The 18,654-nt window shown below is 37.5% G+C and overlaps 1 protein-coding gene across 3 annotated transcripts in view; it reads right to left on the reverse strand.

The window, feature by feature from the left end:
* Positions 1–18,654, reverse strand: part of tex10 (testis expressed 10) — a 73,608-nt gene that overhangs the window by 33,621 nt on the left and 21,333 nt on the right. For 2 of the 3 annotated variants that reach the window (XM_059972503.1, XM_059972504.1), the window contains exons 5-10: positions 16,252–16,486; positions 12,054–12,166; positions 10,683–10,924; positions 9,849–9,987; positions 6,359–6,528; positions 2,774–2,951 (exon numbers count right to left, since the gene is read on the reverse strand). In XM_059972503.1, the coding sequence (XP_059828486.1) occupies positions 2,774–2,951; positions 6,359–6,528; positions 9,849–9,987; positions 10,683–10,924; positions 12,054–12,166; positions 16,252–16,486 (1,077 nt within the window). The remainder of the gene's footprint in view (positions 1–2,773; positions 2,952–6,358; positions 6,529–9,848; positions 9,988–10,682; positions 10,925–12,053; positions 12,167–16,251; positions 16,487–18,654) is intronic. The other variant, XM_059972505.1, reaches the window with a different exon arrangement.

Genomic DNA, 18,654 nt, shown 5'->3' on the forward strand with positions numbered 1-18,654 from the left:
GTTATTGAGTTATTTTCTGTTGTTAATTCCAATTTCCAGCACCTGTGTTTTGTATTTTTCTTTTGCACAAAATAAATTTTGAGAAGGAACAAGAAATAATTATAAGATCTTATCCCCATATACAAAGGAGCATGATTTTGACTACAAAAAAAAGTTTGGAACACAAGCAATATCATTTAAAATGTTACCGTTAATATTCAAAAACCTGCAGGGAGAAAACAGTGAACCACAATGAGAGGAAAATTCCAGAAGAAATCTGATGTATTAGATTATACCTCCCTTGTGAGACTAAAAGCCTGTGTTTTTGAGAGAATATGGTATATAATTACTGCAGGGAGATTACATATAAACAGATTCCTTCCCTATCAATACTGTTTATTTCCCCAAGACAGCTATTTTTGTTGGCTCATCAATGTCCAAAGTAACTCTTAAGTGATTCACAATAAAATTGTGTTATAACAAATTCAGCCTGTGGAATATAAATAATGTTCCCCAATTCATCAATCTCTTCCTATACAGTTCACATATGGAAACGTACGTTATTATAGAACTACCTATACCTTGGAAAATTCCAGCTTGAAGCCAGTGCCTAGTTTCATTATTACACTTTATCATACAAACTTTCCACTGCAAAAGTGAGTACACATGACAAATGCTATTTCTTAAATTCACGAAAAATCCAGTTTCCACTTATTTGTTTACTGTCTGGGATATTTGATAAATCAAAAATTATTAAATTGTCAGATTTTGACCAATTTAAAAACATACTAAGTAAGAATCCTATAAAGTTTCTGTGTGAACATATTTCAAAGGTTGTTACTTAATATTAATACACATTAGGTCATTTCAAATTGCGAACTATTATAAACTTTTCTTCTAATGTGATACCATCTTCAAATGGCTCCTCCAGAAATTGTGAATCTATGCATTTAACAATTTATGAGGACTTTAAAAACTTACTTATAATTAAATGATCTAGACTTATATGGTCTGACCCTTAACTAATGGTGAAACACTGCCAACTGTCTAATCCAAAGATGACTGTTTTTGAAAAATAAGCTAGCTTCTTTGTCAGTTCCTCACATTCTGTAACACTTGGCATTAGTGCCTGGTGTTTTCGCCAGTTTTAGATTTAGCAATTTTAAATTTACAGCAATTTCCAGTTCATTGGGACATATCGTGACCAGTACATTTTTGTTCAATTAAGGGGGTTGACCCAATTAACTGAAGTTTCATGGAAATAGTTTGTCTTTTTTTTAAATAAAATTTGACTATCGTTTAACTAAGTAGCCAATTGTGTACTTACATGAAATACAGAACTAACTAGAACACTACTATAAATCTGTGTATTAGTTCCTAATACTTACCAATGGAGGAATTCTTCCAGTGTATGCTGCTATGCTCTTTTGATTATCTACAAATGGACCAGATCAGACAGCTAGTGCTGATAATGGTCTGCCTTCAGATAATGTTTTTGACAATTGCATCCTGCCAATCCTATTTTCATTGTAACATTCAAAATGGTAGCTTTTCATAGATCCTAATTTGTTGAAGTAGTCAAACAGTTTCATTTTCGTTCTGGGCCGTTTCTTGCATCTCCTGAATGCTTGAAACCACAGTAAGGAAAAATGTTCTTAATTGTCTTAACTGCTTATTTCTTATTAACTATCAGTGACAAAAAACATTGCTTTTTGAACACAAATACAAGCAATAGACACTATTTAAAAACTGTTCATTCTAAGCACGGTGTAGTGACTAACAGCCACATAAGTGCATGTGACCGACATTTGGTTGAAACTGTTCAGCAAGTCTCTTGTCCAAATTAAGCGGCATAGTATCCCAAGTAAACAAAGAAAATCAAGGCTATTTAGCAATTAATTTTTGTTCTTTTAGTTGTCTGAAATAAATGCCATGATTTACCAAAAGCCCAATTAACCAAATCCATTGTATTTCTGTATAATAAATGCCCTCTTTAATTCTAACTTTCTCTTGTAACCTTTCCCAGCAACAACTGTTTAAGAGTACTCATTCAGTTTCTTCACTAGCAAACTTTTTTTAAGTCTCATTTTTCTTTTTACTTACTACATGCTCAAAGTTCAAAGGAAATTTATTATCAAAGTAAAGACATCATCACATACAACTCTGAGATTCATTTCTTTGCAAGCTTGCATACAAAATCTTATTTTTACCCACCTACAAAATCTGCCAGGAAATAAATATTTGACTTTTCCCAAAAAGCTCTCCATATTTATTGTATAATTTCCATTCTGTACAAGTAAACATTCCCTTTAAGTCATGGATTAAGTTACTTATTTCATTTTTTCCTGCAGAATCTTAACTGAATGTGGTAATAAATATCTACAACAGAACAATCAATTTGAAACATTTCCTATTTCTGTGTATTGCGAATTCCAATTTATCCAAGCTAATTTTTTTTTGTTTTTTCCCCATTTAGAAACTCTTACTATACCTACTGCAACTCTGTTTCAACTTTAGCAAAAAGAAAATCTAGAAATTCCCAGCTAAATTACTGAGTTGCATTCCTGAAGAAAAAAAGCAAGTTCCACATTGTAAGCATGTACTTGATTGCACAACACTTTGGTTTGTGATCTGAATGGCTCCATTGCTTTGCTATGGACAATATGTCGAATCTCAAAAATAAACATTCTGTAATATTTGGCAAGATTTCAACAATGAATTAGATTCTAGGCAAGAACATTTTTTGTCTAATGTCTAGAAGAAAACTATAATAAATGAAAATTAGCAAACTTACCTTGTGTGCAGTATTCGGATTAGATTAATGGCAAGCTTAGAGGATAACCTTCCCATGGTGCAGCAGCGACTTAGACAAGACAGTAACTCCGATGAAATGCGTGGTAAGAAATATACAAGTTGCACCAAACAATGTTGAGTTTCAGACGGAAGGAGCACCAAAGTGCCATCTTGTGGATCTAAGCAAAGATTACAATGTCAATAAGATACTTACTGGTAGTTCTGCTGAAACACAGCAGTTGTGTTCCTAAGAAACTCTCTTTTTTGAAAATCACATTACTATTAGTGTCAATAATGGGGAAAATAGGTTTAAGGACTAGATACTTTCAGACTTGCAATAACATAGTTATTTTTCCTGCAGAATTTTCAAAAATAAAGGTGTTTTTAATAGCTGTAAGTACATTCTGTAACTGCAAAAATACTAGAGTTGTATGTTTAAAGAGCAAACACGAGGAAATCTGCAGATGCTGGAAATTCAAACAACAACACACACAAAATGCTGGTGGAACACAGCAGGCCAGGCAGCATCTATAGGGAGGAGCACTGTCGACGTTTCGGGCCGAGACCCTTCGTCAGGCCCGAAACATTGTCAGCGCTTCTCCCTAAAGATGCTGCATGGAGAGCTGCATGTTTCATTATTTAATGAAATATCCTTGCACAAGTGTCAACAGAAATGATAGCTTGTCAATTATTAAGGCCTTCTCTTATGAGACTAACAGCCTGTGTTTTGGGGAGAAAATGGCATATAATTACTGCAGGGAAATTACAGAAACATTCCATTCTACATCAATACTGTTTATTTCCCACAGACAGTTATTTTGTTGGCTTGTCACTGTTCAAAGTAACTCTTAAGTGATTCACAATCAAAATCATGTTATAACAAAATTCAGCCTGTAGAATTCAAATAGTGCTCCCTAATTCATCAATCACATCCTATACAATTAACATATGGAAACATATGTTATAGCAGAACCACCTGTACCTTGGAAAATTCCAGCATTAAGCTGGTGCCTAGTTTCATTAATGCATTTCATCACTCAACTCTTCCACTGCAAAAGGAAGCATACATGACAAATGCTATTTCTTAAATTCAGGAAAAATCCAGTTTTCATATTTCAAAGGTAATTACTTAATATTAAAGCACATTAGGTCATTCCAAAATTGTGAATATTTAAAAATGTTGCAACTAATATGATACTATCCTCACATAATCCCTCCAGAGATTGTAACCATTTGGGTTTCCCTTATCCCCAAAACATACAAGGTTAGTAGGTTAAACAACCACTGTAAATTACCAAAGTGTAAGTTGATGGTACAGCAATTGGAGAGACTAATGAAAGCTCGGGAGAGAGAATGAGCCATAGAGAAATAAGTATAGAAACAAGACAGATATATTTAGTCCAAGAACCAAGATAAATTTGACAGGCTGAATAATCTTGAGAAAATATTAATATGTTTCTTTTGAAAAACAGCTCATTCAGATGATCCACCACAATCACATGTTATAACCAGTTTAGCAATCTGTTGTACTTTAGATGTAAATTAAAACACAAACTGCTGTTTACTCATTTCTGAATAAAATCACTTAGGAAAAATGTCTAGATTAGAAACAGTTAAACCAACAAAAGTCAGTTCCAATGGAGCACTTTTTGCCAAGCAGGAAAAACTACCCACACTAAGAAAGTGGACTGAACCTGGCAACATTTTGCATAGCAATTCACTATTTTTGTTTACACACTTTGCTGTCTTAAGAAAAAAAAAATTATTTTTGTCTGCTCAATAAAATGTCTGCTGATCTGTCAAGATATTAGATTTTCTACAAGGGCTTCTATATATAACAGTATAGCATTTTAGAATAAGTCAGATATTCAAATTATTGAAACATAATCCACGGATATTTCTTTATGTCCCTTGCTACTTTCATCCAGTTTTATGTTGATAGGTCAGCTTACTGGAGAGAATTTGTTTTCTTCCCTCATCTAACAATTCTGATATAGAAAAATCAAACACCTGCAGATGCTCCAACTCTGAAATGAAAACACAAAGTGCTGGAAATACTCAGCCAGATTAGAGGACTCTGGAGATAGAAAACAAAATTAACACTTCAAGTATATGAATTTAAGAACTGAGAAAACAATGTGTTTTCGCATTGCAGAGAAAACAAAGGGAATAGTGCTAGTGTGCTATCCAGATGACAGAATGCTTTGGAACTTCTTGTTAATTGATGAATGAGCCAGAAAGGTTTTTAAAAAAATAAGTACAAAAATATACTGATACTGTTAGAAGAAGAGAAAAATTGCCGGAAATCTGAAACAAAAGAAAACGTTGGAAAAAGAACACCAAATCAGGCAAGAGCTATGGAGAAAGAAAACAATGAAGATCAATGATTTTATATCAGAACTGATCAAGTCTGACACATAGAAGAGAGGTCAGTTATTTGAAAGTATTGAACTCAATATTAAGTCCCTAGGACTGCAAACTGTTTCAGTGAAAGATGATGTGCAGTTCCTCAAACGTACACTGAACCTCACTGGAATTTTAGTCATACAAGTGGGGTGAGATGCAGAAGTGAAGCAAAAGGAAGGTGTTCTGTCAAGGTCAATCTGATTTGGTGACCACTTTGCAAATTTCCTCCATTCAGTCTAAAAGCTTAACCTCAAGTTTTTTGTCACTTAATTCTCCATCCCACTCTCACACTAACCCCTCTGTCTTTACACTCCAACATTATTTCAATGAAACCAACTGGTGGTGTAATGACATTTGCACTGGTCTTTGAGGCAAGTGATCCCCGGTTTGAATCCTGCCAGCTTCTTGCACAATTTCCATTTATGCTAGGTTGAGCATTGAGCTAGCAACTCAGACTCGTAAAAAAATAAACAGACATAAATGTCAATGACACAACAAGGTTGACGCCCGATGTGCCCCAAGGCATGGAATGGAACAATAATTATTTCCGATGAAGTCCAACATTAGCATGAGGAACAGCAGCTCATCATGTTGAGAAACGTTAGGGCTCATCAACACAGAATCCAACAATTTCAGATAACCAGCTGTTCTTGTTTGTGTCAGAACTGTCTAATACTAATATAAACTCATCCACCTTAACTCAGTTTATTTGTCTCTCCACAGATGCCCCCTAATGCATGGATAACTTTCAGCATTCTCTTTTGTTTCAGGTTTTCAGCAACTGCAGACTTCTTTCTTTACAGTTCCAGCATACTCAATTGTATTTACCCCTCTTGATGGCCCTTATTTAGCCATAAACCAGACAGCTAGCTCCAAAAGTACTATTTCACCTGGATAATAATGGTGCCCACCCTCAAGCAATTCCCTTCACTCTTTCCACCCTTTTGTTCAAACTAACTTGGTTTCTCCAGTTTTAATAATACTGATTCTGTTGACTACTCAATACTTTTGAAGCTTAATAAAATTTGCAAATTGAAACAATTTACTGTATTATATTTGTGTACTGTTTATCACTAATGTGCAAATGTAGAATTCTAGCTATGATTTTTTTTGTCATAATACACATTATTCTTTCTGCTGTATTCAGTCTTAAATATTAGGTTTCTAAAACATATTTTACCATATAATCTGAAGACATTGCTTTGAAGGCTCTGAAGTAGGTCTTTGCTTGAACGAGCAGCTGCCGCATGTATTACATCAATGAGTTGTGCCGAAAGCAGTGGATTCTTTGAACCAAGTTGTGCTAGCTGTAATGGCAATCCAGCCAGCCAACGCGATAGCACCTTACTTCTACTCAACAAAAGAAAAAAAAAATAGTTGTCAACAAAAAACATTTAATGATTAATAATTGATAAATATTGAGTTATAGAGAAATACTGTACCTGCACAGAATTAGATTTTGAACCATAGAAAAGAAAACTAAGCAGCAAATACAAAACTTTCCATCCATTCCAGGAGGCATTCAATAGATATTGTTGCTCTATTATCTCAAATGTCAAATTCAGAAAAATCCCTACTTTTAAACATGGCATTATATATACCAAGAAATCACTTCAACTATGTTTCTGTTAAACTTTTCCAGTGTGCATTTCAACCAGCATTTATAAGACAATTATTTATTGCAGCCAGGGAATTCTGAACAGCAGGTTTGCTATATCTATATATATATATATATATCTCTCTGTATATTTATATATATATATATCTGTATATTTTCTCTTTGGCAAGATTCAATAGAAGAAAGTCGTCTACGTTCTAATTGCACTTATCTACAAAATAGTTGTCCTAAAAAAACGTCATTTTACCAAGATTAAATCTGCAAAATTAAAGGGAAAGAGTATGATAAAACTGCATTGGTAACTGAGGCTGAGACTGATAATCTAGAAATTAAGTTCAAATATAACGGTGGCTTGCTAATTTAAAAATCAATTAAGTAAATCTTGAATAAAATGCAGGTATTACTTATGGTGAACTACTAATTAGTTTCATTTCAAAGAAAATGTGCTACCCTTATCTGGTCTGAAGCAAATCTGACTTCACACACACACACACACACACACACACACAATAATGATTGATTTTTAACTACCAATTGAAATGGCCTAGGAAGTTTCTTATTTCAATGAAAAACACAACAGATTGTGGAAATAACTTCATATGGTGAATCACAGCTGTGCAAGGACCTCATTGGCACTCAAAGGGTAAGAAATTATAAGTAATAAATGCCTACCTTCACATGAATGTCCAAAGCCAGTGATTATGTTAATCAAAACAATGCTCCCTGGCGCCCTACACACTAAATTTTAAAAGTGCCATCCCATGAAAGGCACAAGGTACAAATCAGAACAACTCCCTATTGATTAGCCCTTCAGTCAAGAATAGCAATAGTTAAATAACGCATCAAACAGAAAGCAACACTCAGAATGTCAGCAAGGTGGACCTACCACCCACCAACCCTTACCCCTAGTCTTCTGTTTTTTTTTTACTGAGTTGGAAAAGAAGCTGAAACCTAGCCAAGCTCAGTAAACAACAGGGTAAAAGTGACAGCAAGCATATTCAGCCACAAGTACTGCTTCAGATTTGTCCAGGTAACAGATGCCCATTGCCAGGGAATTTGGTTCACTCCAAACAAAAAATAGATATGGAGCTCAAGATTCCCAATCAGCTGTCACAAAAGTATTCAATAATTCAATTGGTCCTGACACAAATGTAACAACTGAATCTTAGAAGGTGACACTGTCTGGAAATATTGGACAAGATGCAAATAGTAGACTACATAAACACTTAATGTAATTGAGCAAAGCAACAGTAGTTGGCAGTGCATGTCCTACCCAATTAATTTAACTGTTTCATCAACAAAAATGTTACAGGGCACTGTCAATGCAGTTCACTTGCAGCCTCAATTTTTCCAACAATGAAGAATAGTATTCTGGACTACATACAGTTGCAAGAAAAACTTTGTGAACTCTTTGCAATTACCTGTTCTTCTGCATTATTACTCATAAAATGTGGTCTGATCTTTATCCAACTCACAGTAATAGACAAACACAATCTGTCTAAACTAATAACTCACAAATAATTGTACCTCTGCTCTTCAATACTGAGTACACACTATTTAAACAATCATATTCTAGGTTCATAATAGTACGTAACCCTCTAGGGTAATGCCTTCTACAAAAGCTATTTGGAGTCAGATGTTCCAATCAATGACATGAGATTGGAGGTGTGGGTTGCAGAGGTGCCCTGCCTCATAAAAAAGACACACAAAGTCAGGTTACGGACAGAGCCAGCTGTTCTCATGAAAAAACTATTCATGTGCACCATGCCTCAATTGAAACAACTTTCAGAGGACCTCAGAAGAATTGTAGAGATGCATGAAGCTGGAAAAGGCTACAAAAGCATTTCTAAACACTTGAGTGTTCATCCATCCACAGTAAAGAGAAAATGTCTACAAATGGAGGAAATTCAATATCCTCACTACTCCCCCAGGAGTGGGCATCTTGCAAAGATCACACCAAGAGCACAACGTGCAAAACTGAAGGACATGAAAAAGAATCCAAAGGTAACAGCAAAAGACCTACAGAAATCTCTAGAACTTTCTAAAGTCTCTGTTCATGTGTCGACTACATGAAAAACACTGAACAAGAATGGTGTTCATGCAAAGACACTTTGGATAAAACCACTGCTCTTCAACAGAAAAAACATTGCTGAATGTGTCAAGTTTGCAAAAGATCATCTGGATATTCCACTAGGCTTTCGGGACAATGTTCTGTAGATAGATGAGACAAAAGTTGAACTTTGTTGACAGAAATGCATACCGCTATGTTTGGAGGAAAAAGTGCACTGCATACCAACACCAAAACCTCATGAAGCATGGTGGAAGGAGCATCATGGTTTGGAGCTGCTTTGCTGCGTCAGGCCTAGACAGCTTTCAACTGTCAAGGGAACAATGAATTCAAAATTGTATCAAGACATTTTACAGAAGAATGTCAGGGCAGTGGTCTGTCACCTGAAGCTTAATGGAAGTTGGATGATGCAACAAGACAATGATCTGAAACACAAGAGTAACTCAACCACAGAATTGTTTAAAAAGAAGAAAATTTGTGCTTTGGAATGGCCAAGTCAGAGTCCAGACCTAAAGAGGGCTAGTCATGCAAGGTGTCCCAGAAATATTGATGAACTGAAACAGTTTTGTATAGAGTAATGGTCTAAAATTCCTCCTCGCTGTGCAAGTCTGATAGCAGCTACAGGAAATGTCTGGCTATTGCCGCTAAAGGAGGTTCTACCAGTTATTAAATACAAGGGTTCACATACTTTTTCCAGCCTGGACTGTAAATGATTAAACAATGTGTTCAATAAAGACATGCAAAGTACAATTGTTTGTGTGTTATTAGCTTAGGCAGATTGTGTTTGTCTATTATTGTGACTTAGATGAATACATTACATGAGTAATTAATATAGAAAACCAGGTAATTACAAAAGATTCACAAACTTTTTCTTGCATTTGTAAGGACATAATGATATCCTTAGTTAGTCAGACAGGAATCATATCACTTCTACATTGGAAACATTGTCTGTATACTCATTGTTGAGGGGAATGCATACTTTACCTAGCAATCTGAAGATTCGATGTTTTCTCTCTCAGGTAAAGACCGCTAAAGAAATTGATCAACATGGTGCGAACAGAAAGAGCAAGTCCCTGTTGCTGGTACTGTGTGTAAACTGCTCTCAGCAATTCTTCTGTAGCTGCTAAAAATAAGTACAAAGAATAAATTGGGGAAAACAAACAGTTAAAAAAAAACTATCTGCTTAAAGATCCAAACTCCCTAAGATTCAATAAGGTAAGTTTCCAAAGTACACTCAAAGCATAATAACTGACCCCAATGAACCTACATTCCAGAGAGCTTAAATAAAATCTCCCAAACCCACTCCTGATTTCTGGTATGAATATATTCCACGTGAATGCCTCAGGGTGGGGGAGTGGCCACAGTGAGGAAAAAAAAAGCTAAATATAGCTAAATTATCTGCCTATGCCCAACTAGGTTTGTACTTAATGGATGGACACATAAGCAAAGTACCTGGTGACATCATAATAGAACCCAATGAGACTAAAAAAGGAAATAATTTAAATTATTTTCTTTTTCTATTTCTCTTTGAATGTATATTGAAAGTAATGCTTTAATAAATATCGAATGTTCAAGCAGATAACTTCATTATAAATTATTTAATACTTTCAAACTTGCAATGCGTAAAAACCAACAGGACTCAGTATGTTAAAGGCAACAATAAAAAAACTATTCAGGAAATAGTTGGTTTATGAATGCATCATGTCTAATTGTCACAGCCACCTAATGTACTGCATAAGCTTAGTGGATTGCAATATGCAAAGTACACAACTTTTTAACATTAATGCTGACTTTTACTTATTCATTACTTTATCTCACCTCTGTTGTGCTGTATCAATACAAGCCTCCATACCAGTATTAGCATCCCACTCAGTTGTTGGCAGGTCAGTTTCCTACCATCTGACAAATTTTCAGTCACAAATTTTCGTATTTGCTCTAACCAGTCTGAATCCTGATGGACAGTTAAAGAATTGGTGAGTGACACCATGACCTGACACAATGCCAGATTCAATGCAAGAGAATGGTCTGCATTGTTCATAAATGTCGCTCCTTGTTTATCCCTGAAAATAAGTGAAAATTAATGACTTTCTTTTGGTACACATTTAATGCAGAGTAAGATAAAACTTCATTAATTTGTGTTTATAAATGTTTTATACCATCAGCCAAATTAATAATTTGATTTTTTTAATGAAGGAAACATACTCAAATACTGTACTCCAGAAGTGCAAATTGAATTCAATTTTCTATTTCCTCACAATGTAGAAAGAGGCCATAAAGCTCAGTGAGACTATATTGGCTCTGTGTAACCTATTCTCTCACACGTCATTAACTACCCTTGGTTCTCACACCAGATAATTTATTGAAGGCAATTAACCAATGTGACTTCAGGACACTGGAAGAAACCCAAGCAAGGGTGGGGGTGATGGTGGGAATGTAGGAGAGAAGAAGGGAATGTCCTCACAGCAACACACACAAAACGCTAGAGGAACTCAGCAGGTCAGGCTGCATCTATGGAAAAGAATAAACAGTTGACATGTTGGGCCGAGACCCTTCTTCAGGTCTAGAAAGGAAGAAGACACCAGAACAAAAAGGTGTGGGGAGCGGAAGAGGATAGCTAGAAGATGATAGGCGAAGCCAGGTGGGTAGGAAAGGTAAAGGGCTGTTGAGCAAGGAATCTGAGGAAATCTCATGAATACAGGGAAAACGAGCAAATTTCACACAGGAAGCACTGGAGGTCATAACCGAACCTGGATTGCTTGAACTGTTAAGGCAGCTGCACTTCTTGCTGTTCCACTCTGCTGCTATCAAGCAAATTTTCAAAAAGCTGTGTTTTGCAATCAATCTTTTAAAAATGAATTCATCGGAAGCTAATTGATGGAGTCATCTAACACTAAGACATTTTAGGTAACAAATTATTATGGAAGGAGGTTATGTTTACATTGATCTGAAACTCTATCAATGATTGTATTGTTCATGCAAGCTTTCCACCAAAGAAACCCTTGTTATCCAGATATTTAACCCATCAATGTAAAGAGATGATTGCAACTGCAATACACTTATCATTTAACATTAAGCTCCATTCAAAGCAGTAAAAGGAAGTTTTATTCATAGTTTCATGAACCAGAATATCTCTTTCATGTACTAATTCCATACCTCTCCTTTTCCATCATATCAAAATTGTTTACTTACTTTTTATCCCAATCTTTCTTTCTGTTTCTGGGTGTCTCCAACACAGAATAAGGAAAATGCCTGATGAAATGATCTTTAAAATCACAAAGATAGTGACTTCGTAGCCAGAATTCCTGAAAAACATGGAAACAATTTTTTTTAGAAAGCACGTAACTATAAGGCATTATAGAATATTAGTCTAAGTATACCAAATCTTTTGAACTGAACATAGAATAATGCAATAAAGTACAGGCCCTTCTGCCCATGATGTTGCACCGAACCTTTAACCTGCTCAAGAACTATCTAACCCTTCCCTCCCACATAGCCCTCCGATTTTCTTTCATTAGTGTGTCTATCATAAAGTTTCATGAATATCCCTAATGTATCTGCCTCTACCAATACACCTTGTTTAATGCAGCCACCGCTCTCTGTATAAAAGGGCTACCTTTGACATTCCCCCACTATATTTTCCTCCAATCACCTTAGAATTATCTCCATCCCGCCTCCAAACCATATTAGCCATTTCTACCTTGAGAAAATTCCCTGGCTCAAACTGCTCAAACTATGCATCTTATCTTCTTTTACACCTCTACCACGTCACCTCTCATCCTCCTTCACTTCACAGAAAAGCCCCAGCTCACTCAACCTATCCTCATAAGACACACACTCAAAGTTTCAGGAACACTACCTAACAAATTTCATGACATATGCCAGTGATATTTAACTTGATTCTGATTCTGACATGCTCTCTGATCTTGAAGCTTGGGGTACTGAAGCTTGGAGTTCAATTCCGGTGTTTTCTGTAAGTCTGTACGTTGCTTCCTAACTTCACATGGATTTCCTCCGGGTGCTCTGGTTTCCTCCCACTGTCCAAAGACATATGTTATTCAGTTAACTGTAAATTGTCCCATTAATAGGTGAGGGTTAAATTGGTGGGTAACTGGGCAGTGCAGCTCGAAGGTCCGGAGGAGCCTATTCCGCACTATATCTCTAACTGAAAATAAATATCCTCTGCACCTGACCTAAAGCTTTGACATCATTCCTATAATGAAGCAACCAGAAATTAACACAATATCCCAAAGGGACTACTAATATGAATAAAGCAACACACACAAAATGCTGGAGGAACAGCATCTATGGAAAAAAGTACAGTCGACATTTCGGGCCAAGACTCGTCTCCAGGCCTGCCAAAGTACTTTGTGTGTGTTGCTTGGATTTCCAGCATCTGCAGATTTTCTCCTGTTTGTGATTGAATATAAATAAATACCTGTCTCCCTTTTCTTGATCTATCTGTCTCCTTCACTGGAGACAAACTGCCTACTGATAATTTTTATAAGCCCACTAATTCCAATGGCCATCTTAACTTAACCTCTTCCCACCCTGTCTCTTGTAAAAATTCCTTTTTCTCCATTCCTTAGTCTTCCTGTTCCCAGGATGAGGCTTTCCATTCCACAACAGAGAAGTCCTTCTCCTTCAAAGAGCAGGGTTTCCCGTCCTCCACAATTGATGCTGCCAGACATCCACACTCACACCATCTTCAACCCCCCTCACCCCACCGTCTTAACAGGGATAGAGTTCCTCTTGTCCTCACCTACCACTCTATGAGCCTCTGCATCCAACACACCATTCCCCACAACTTACGCCATTTTCAACTGACCCTACCATCAAACACATCTTTACCTCACCCCACTCTGCATTTTCCACCCGGATAGCCCCCTCTGTGATTTGCTTGCCTAGTTGTCACTCCCCACTAATCTCCCTCCTGGTATTTATCCCTGAAACAGTACACCTGCCCATTCCGTCCACGGTGTCCTCTTCCGCACGATGAGGCCACTCTCAGGCTAGAAGAGCAACACATCATATTCTGTCTAGATCACCTCCAACCTAGTGGCATGAATATCAATCTCTCCAGCTTCTGGTTATTTTCCCCTCCCTCTTCTTCATTTCCCCACTCTGTCCTCTTAACACTTCTCACTTGTCCATCACCTTCCTCTGGTGCCCCTCTTCCTTCCTTTTCTCCTATCATCCACTCTCCTCTCCCCCATCCACCTGGCTTCAACTATCTCCTTCTAGCTTATCCTTCTTCTCTTCTGTCCACCTTCTTATTCTGTTATCTTCCCCCTTCCTTTCCAGTCTTGATGAAGGGTCTCGGACAATGCTCCCTTGAAAACACATCTTTTGCTATTGGTGCACAAAGGAATTTAAACTGCACCCTCTACCTCATTAGCATGTTAAGTATATTTCATGATCATACACAATCACATTTCCTTTTCCGGTTTCTGTCACAGATGATGTTAACATGGAGATTGCCTGATTTGTCTGCAGATTTTAGAACTAGTTTATTTATACTGATTTCATTGAAGAAATTATTCAGTATGCACATGTTGTTGTCACTGGACAAAAAAATTCCAAAGCACAAGATTTTTGTGCACACTGGTTATTACAAATTAGGTCGAACATTTGTCTTGTCCTGAAACGTCGACTGTTTATTAATTTCCATTGATGCTGCCTAACCTGTTGAGTTCCTCCTGCATTTTGTGTGTTCCAGGTGTGGTACAACCAGAGTTTTATAGAACTGCAACATTGCCTTACAACTTTTGAATTCAATCCCCCAACACTACAAAAACCTTAACCATGTAATCAACGTGCGGCAACTTTGAGGGATCTATGAACCTAGCTATCAAGATCCCTGTTCCTCCACACTACTAAGAATCATGCCATTAACCCTTCAAATTCAACCATCCAAAGTGGATTACTTCACACTTTCCTGATTGAACTCCATCTACTACTTCTCAGCCCATCTCTGCATCATATCAATGTCTTGTTATAATCCTCGAAAGCCTTCTATACTATCCACAACACCACCAACCTTCATGACATTTGCAAACATACTAACCCATCGTTCCATTTCATCATCCAAGTCTTTACAAAAATCACAAAAGCAAGAGCCCCTGTGGAACAGCACTGGTCAACTACCTCCAGGCAGAATATGTTCCTTCTGCTACTACCATCTTCCTATTGTGGGCAATCCATTCAGCCATGTTTCCCTGGATCCAATCCCTCTCGACTTTCTGAATGAGTCCACCATGGAACCTTTTGAACACCTTACTAAATTCCATATACTCCACATCCACTGCTGAATCTTCAGCAACTGGTTTTGTCACTTCCTCAAAATATTCAATCAGGCACGTGAGGCATGTCATGCCCCTAACAAAGTCATGCTGACTATCTCTAATCAGACTATGGTTCTCCAAATGCCAGTAAATCCTGTCTGTACGAATCCTCTCCAGTAGTTTGCCCACCACTGACGGTCTATAATCATTGGTCTATAATCTCCAGGGTTATCTCTGTTACCTTTCTTGAACAAAAAATTGGTGGGGTATAAACTAATCATAAAGCCTCAAGAAGCTACAAATAAAATTTAAACCGAGATTCTCAAAAATGCAAATGTATTTCAAACTGTTCACACTGAAAATCCTAGTGCTCTAATTATGAGCAGAAATCTATGAAGAAAAGCCCTTTCAAATGCTAATGCTTTTAAAACAAAGAGGGAAAACTATCATGTTAGAAACAGACAGGACTGGATGATCTTGAATTAGGAAATAAAATCAGAGCCAGAATTGTAATCTGCATGGCTGACCCAAACACAGTTAAGTGTTCTTTTTGTATATAGTCTCTATTTTTGAATATAAAGTAATATGCTGAAAACATCAGAGATTGCAACATTCTATTTCCAAATGCAAAATCTCCTTAATCAAAGTATGAGATGCTTTCATTTTACACAACTTATTGTATCATGATTAGCCCATAAAGAGTACTTGTAACAAAGAAAGCTAAAAGTATGGACATAGTGTTCTTTAAGTAGAAGGAGGAAGTCAATCTGCAAAGGAATTTGGAAAGGGATTTCCAGAATAAGGAAAACAGCAAATTACTTGAATGCTAGAAATCTGAAAGAAAAGAAGAATACACTGAGTAAGTTAATCAGCATCTGTCAAAAAAGAAGCCGAGATAAGGCAACATGACAATGGGAAGAAAGAAAAATTATAAATGAATTTTTAAATGCAGAGAAAGAGGAAAAGGCAAAGAACAACAGGGAAAGTCAATGATGGGGTAGGGCACAAGTTAAGTTTTTGTTAACCCAGTGGCCCTACCCTATCAGAAAAAAAAATTCATTGAGGCATAATTTCATTCAATAATTAACTTGAATATTCCTCCTTACCAGTTTCTCAGTCTCATCTTGGTGCTTTATTAACTTCCATAACAGCTGGATGATGCTAAGGACCTGCAGTTTAAGCTGCATGGCTTCCAGTTCAAGTAGACTACCTGGTGAAGGGCCAGCAAGTTGAGCAGGAGAAGCTTCCACCCAACATTCCAATAGAAGTGGTACTAGGATTTGAATGAAGCTTTTCAGATTCTCCACTGAAGACAAACCTTCGTCAGCATCATGGGAAGGTCTAGTGTAATGGGGGGAAAAAAAAGAATGGATGCTCATCCTCAGCAGAATATAAAAACATTGTCCGAGGCCAATTGATAACTTATTGCCACTCCCACTATTCAGTACAATCATGACAGATTTTCTTTAACCACTGTGCTACTTTCATGCACTAATTCACAATGTCCCTTCTTTTCCTACATATCAAGAAAATTACTGATCACAGTTTTGAATCCAAAGATCTGGCTTTTCTGGTCCATGTGGGTATCAACTATGTAGGAAGAACAAGTAAGGAGGTTATGCTGAGGGTATTTGAGCAGCTAGGAGCTAAATTAAAATGCAGGACCAAAAAGGTAATAATCTCTGGTTTATTAACTGAGTCACATGGAAATTGCCACAGGGTAAATAAGACCAGAGTTGCTCAAAGCTGGGTGTGGGAGAAGTGGGTTTGAATTTGAAACATAGAAACACAGAAAACCTACAGCACAATATAGGCCCTTCGGCCCACAAAGCTGTGCCGAACATGTCCTTACCTTAGGAATTACCCAGGGTTATCCATAGCCCTCTATTTTTCGAAGTTCCATGTACCTATCCAGGAGTCTCTTAAAAAACCAATTGTTTCTGCCTCCACCACTGCTGCCAACAGCCCATTCCAGGCACTCAACACACTCTGCATAAAAAACTTACCCCTGATATCTCCTCTGTACCTACTTCCAAGCACCTTAAAATCGTGCCCTCTTGTGCTAGCCATTTCAGCCCTGGGAAAAAGCCTCTGACTATCCACACAATCAATGCCTCTCATCATCTTATACACTTCTATCAGGTCACCTCTCATCCTCCGTCACTCCAAGGAGAAAAGGCCGAGTTCACTCAACCTATGCTCATAAGGCATGCTCCCCAATCCAGGCAACAACCTTGTAAATCTCCTCTGCACCCTTTCTATGGTTTCCACATCCTTCCTACAGTGAGGCCACCAGAATTCCCACGATTGATTAAGGCCAATGCACCATATGCTTTCTTTACCACAAAGTCAACTGTGCAGCAGCTTTGAGTGTCCTTCAGACCCCAAGATCCCCCTGATCCTCCACACTGCCAAGAGTCTTACCATTAATACTATATGCTACAATCATATATGACCTACCAAAATGAACCACCTCACACTTATCTGGGTTGAACTCCATCTGCCCAATTTTGCATCTATCAATGTCCCGCTCTAACCTCTGACAGCCTCTACACTATCCACAACACCTCCAATCTTTGTGTCATCAGCAAACTTACTAACCCATCCCTCCACTTCCTTATACAGATCATTTATAAAAATCACAAAGAGCCAGGGTCCCAGAACAGATCCATGAGGCACTCCACTGGTCACCAACCTTCATGCAGAGTATGACCCGTCTACAATCACTCTTTGCCTTCTGTGGGCAAGCCAGTTCTGGATCCACAAAGCAATGTCTGTTTGGATCCCATGCCTCCTTACTTTCTCAATAAGCCTTGCATGGGGTACCTTATCAAATGCCTTGCTGAAATCCATATACACTACATCTACTGCTCTTTCTTCATCAATGTGTTTAGTCACATCCTCAAAAAATTCAATCAGGCTTGTAAGGCACAACCTGTCCTTGACAAAGCCATGCTGACTATTCCTAATCATATTATACCTCTCCAAATGTTCATAAATCCTGCCTCTCAGGATGTCCTCCATCAACTTACCAAGCACTTAAGTAAGACTCACTGGTTTATAATTTCCTGGCCTATCTCTACCCCCTTTCTTGAATAATGGAACAAAAACCACAACCCTCCAATCCTCTGGAACCTCTCCCGTCCCCATTGATGATGCAAAGATCATCACTAGAGGTTCAGTAATCTCCTCCCCTGCCTCCCACAGTAGCCTAGAGTATGTCTCGTCCAGTCCTGGTGACTTATCCAACTTGATGCCTTCCAAACGCTCCTGCACATCCTCTTTCTTAATATCTACATGCTCAAGCTTTTCAGTCCACTGCAAGTCATCCCTACAATCACCAAGATCCTTTTCCATAGTGTATACTGAAGCAAAGTACTCATTAAGTACCTCTGCTATGTCCTCCCATTCCATACACACTTTTCCAATGTCGCACTTGTTTGGTCCTATTCTCTCATGTCTTCTTCTCTTGATCTTCACATATTTATAGAATGCCTTGGGTTTTTCCT

Source organism: Hypanus sabinus, chromosome 6, assembly GCF_030144855.1.
Source record: "Hypanus sabinus isolate sHypSab1 chromosome 6, sHypSab1.hap1, whole genome shotgun sequence".
In the NCBI taxonomy this organism is placed as follows: domain Eukaryota; kingdom Metazoa; phylum Chordata; class Chondrichthyes; order Myliobatiformes; family Dasyatidae; genus Hypanus; species Hypanus sabinus.